The sequence below is a fragment of the Aplysia californica genome, unplaced genomic scaffold (assembly GCF_000002075.1).
Source record: "Aplysia californica isolate F4 #8 unplaced genomic scaffold, AplCal3.0 scaffold00204, whole genome shotgun sequence".
Taxonomy (NCBI): Eukaryota; Metazoa; Mollusca; class Gastropoda; order Aplysiida; family Aplysiidae; genus Aplysia; species Aplysia californica.
The window spans coordinates 143037-145473 of NW_004797474.1; the positions used below are offsets into that span (position 1 = coordinate 143037).

Below are 2437 nucleotides of genomic sequence, written 5' to 3' on the forward strand. Positions count from 1 at the left end.
TAGGGGGGGGGGAGACACATGTACTTACTTTTTTATCGTGGGGGGGGGGGCTAATTATAAGCGATCACAAAATAAAAATAAGCTTGACTGAGAGCTGTGCATGTAGATCCGAAAGGCTCTCACTCGCTATAGCGCGGCCAAATATGCATAGCGCAACTTATTGTCAAATATCTCCTTAACTGTCGAACATAGATTCTCCAACTTTTGTACAATGACTTATATCAATTGCAATCAATGGTGAATATTTTTTAAAACTCCTGCACACTGTATTCTAAAAAATCCCTTACTACCTCGAAAATACAAATAAAAAATCCCAGTCGATGGTTTCTACAGATTTTAACAAGTTTACAGCTCGGGCAATATCGCTTTTAAAAGCGAGTCTATCATTTTTTTTCTAATCGCAACAGTATACATTTTCAACGTATGTTTAGGAAACCTTTAGTGCAAAAAAAAATCTGTTCACTATAAAATCAATTTCTTGTAAGAAGTTCTGCCACTAAAAAGTGTCATTGGCGAGCTGTGACACAGGTCATATTATGCGTATGCGAGAAGCGGGAAGTGCTGTCAACAATCCTATTTTCCGCATGGTGGAGATTGATTACAGATTTTACATAAATTTATGAAGAAACGTTTTTAAATCGATCCTCAGTTGTTGTGGAAAATGGGATTAAGTTAAGACAAATTGATACAAACTGATGTGCAAAGTATGGGTGACATTGATTCCCCCGTTAAAGAGACATTTGAGGATGAGTTGCGCCACGAATTTTTGACCGCGCTATAGATCTGAGTATTCTAAGTCCTTTCACTTCCTCTCCCCAGGTACAGGGCAACAATGGTTTCGTACAGCAGCCGGTACCCGGCCCACAGAACGTGGTCAATGATGGTGGGACCGCAGATCTTTACGGTGAGTCACGAGGTAAATCTGGTATAAAAAAATGTAAGTAAAATAAAATAAAGAACTAAAGAAATAAATAAATAATTATTGGATTAATAAAAATAAAATAAAATAAAAATAGTGAAATAGAAAAATCTTCTAAACCATTTTCACTTTTTTTTTTCACCACATGATGATGATGATGATGATGATGATGATGATGATGATGATGATGATGATGATGATGATGATGATGATGATGATGATGATGATGATGATGATGATGATGATGATGATGATATAATAACAATAACCATAGAAGTAATAACAAGAGCTGACACATTTACGGCAATAATAATAATGATAATAATAATAATAATAATGATAATAATAATAATAATAATGATAATAATAATAATAATAATAATGGTAATAATAATAATAATAATAATAATAATAATAATAATAATAATAATAATAATAATAATAATAATAATAGTAATAATAACAATAAAATAGCAGCAAACGCATCTATGATAACCATATCGACAACTCTAAATAAGAAGTGATAACTATAGAAACAGATGAACCTATAATTACAACAGCAATGCATGCGACTTTTTAATTACGAGCTGACGTTGGTGATTGACGTAGGTAGGTGCCATTATTTGCCTTGTCTTAGTTCGTGATAATACTGATATGTATTAGGACGTCCTTGTTCGTGACATTAGGTGACATTAGGTGACATTTCTTCTATATATAAAGAGAAAAAGCCTCGTCTGTGTCTGGCAGTTGCGTGGGAAGTGTTTGTTTTCCAGATTGTTTCATCAACTTTTCTACCCTTGAGCCTAGATAGAAATGTTTACTGTCTGTAAGCTTAGTACAATATGTTCTGTCTGAGATGAAATTAATTTCTGTTTATTTTCATGTCTAGCCCTATTCAGTTCACACTCTCCACCCCCACCACCCCTCTCCCACCTTGTGTTCCTAGGGCCCACGGTGACATGTAATTGAGAAATAGTCACGTTATAGTATGCCAAATTCAGTTCATGCAGCCAACTCTAGACAGATCTTTGTTTAGTTTTAGTAGAGGTTTTACGGCGCTCGCAACTGCATAAGGTCGAATGAGCGCCAAGACAGATCTACATTTCTCAACCAAATGGCTTTAGATCTTACATTGGGGTCATTATACTTGGGGGTAGATTGTATCATTATAACAGGTAGAAAACTCAAACAAAACGTTCTTGGTCATGTGTGATTTGCTTCCATTTGATTTCGCTGGTTTTATGCAATCTTTCCATCTAATGACAATTTTAATAGCACCGAAATTTTTTTGAAGGACTCAGTACTCTTATTTTTATCTCTCACGACTATTTCAAAATGCCACCAGCGCGTGAATCTAAGAGCGCTGCTTCTCACGGTCTTTGAAAATAATTGATCAAAACAAATAATGAGAAACTTATTCTGTTTAGTAGAACTGTCATGGAGTTATTTTTTCTCTTTCTCAAACAAACACACACACACACACACACACACACACACACACACACACACACACACACA

General features: G+C 34.9%; 1 protein-coding gene across 1 annotated transcript in view; it reads left to right on the top strand.

Annotated features, from left to right (window-relative positions):
* Nucleotides 1-819: 819 nt before the first annotated feature.
* LOC106011873 overlaps nucleotides 820-2437 on the top strand; it is a gene marked incomplete at both ends in the record, with an annotated part of 4566 nt that continues 2948 nt past the window's right edge. Inside the window, 1 exon segment of the mRNA XM_013082995.1 lies at nucleotides 820-904. Within this exon segment, the coding sequence (XP_012938449.1) occupies nucleotides 820-904 (85 nt within the window).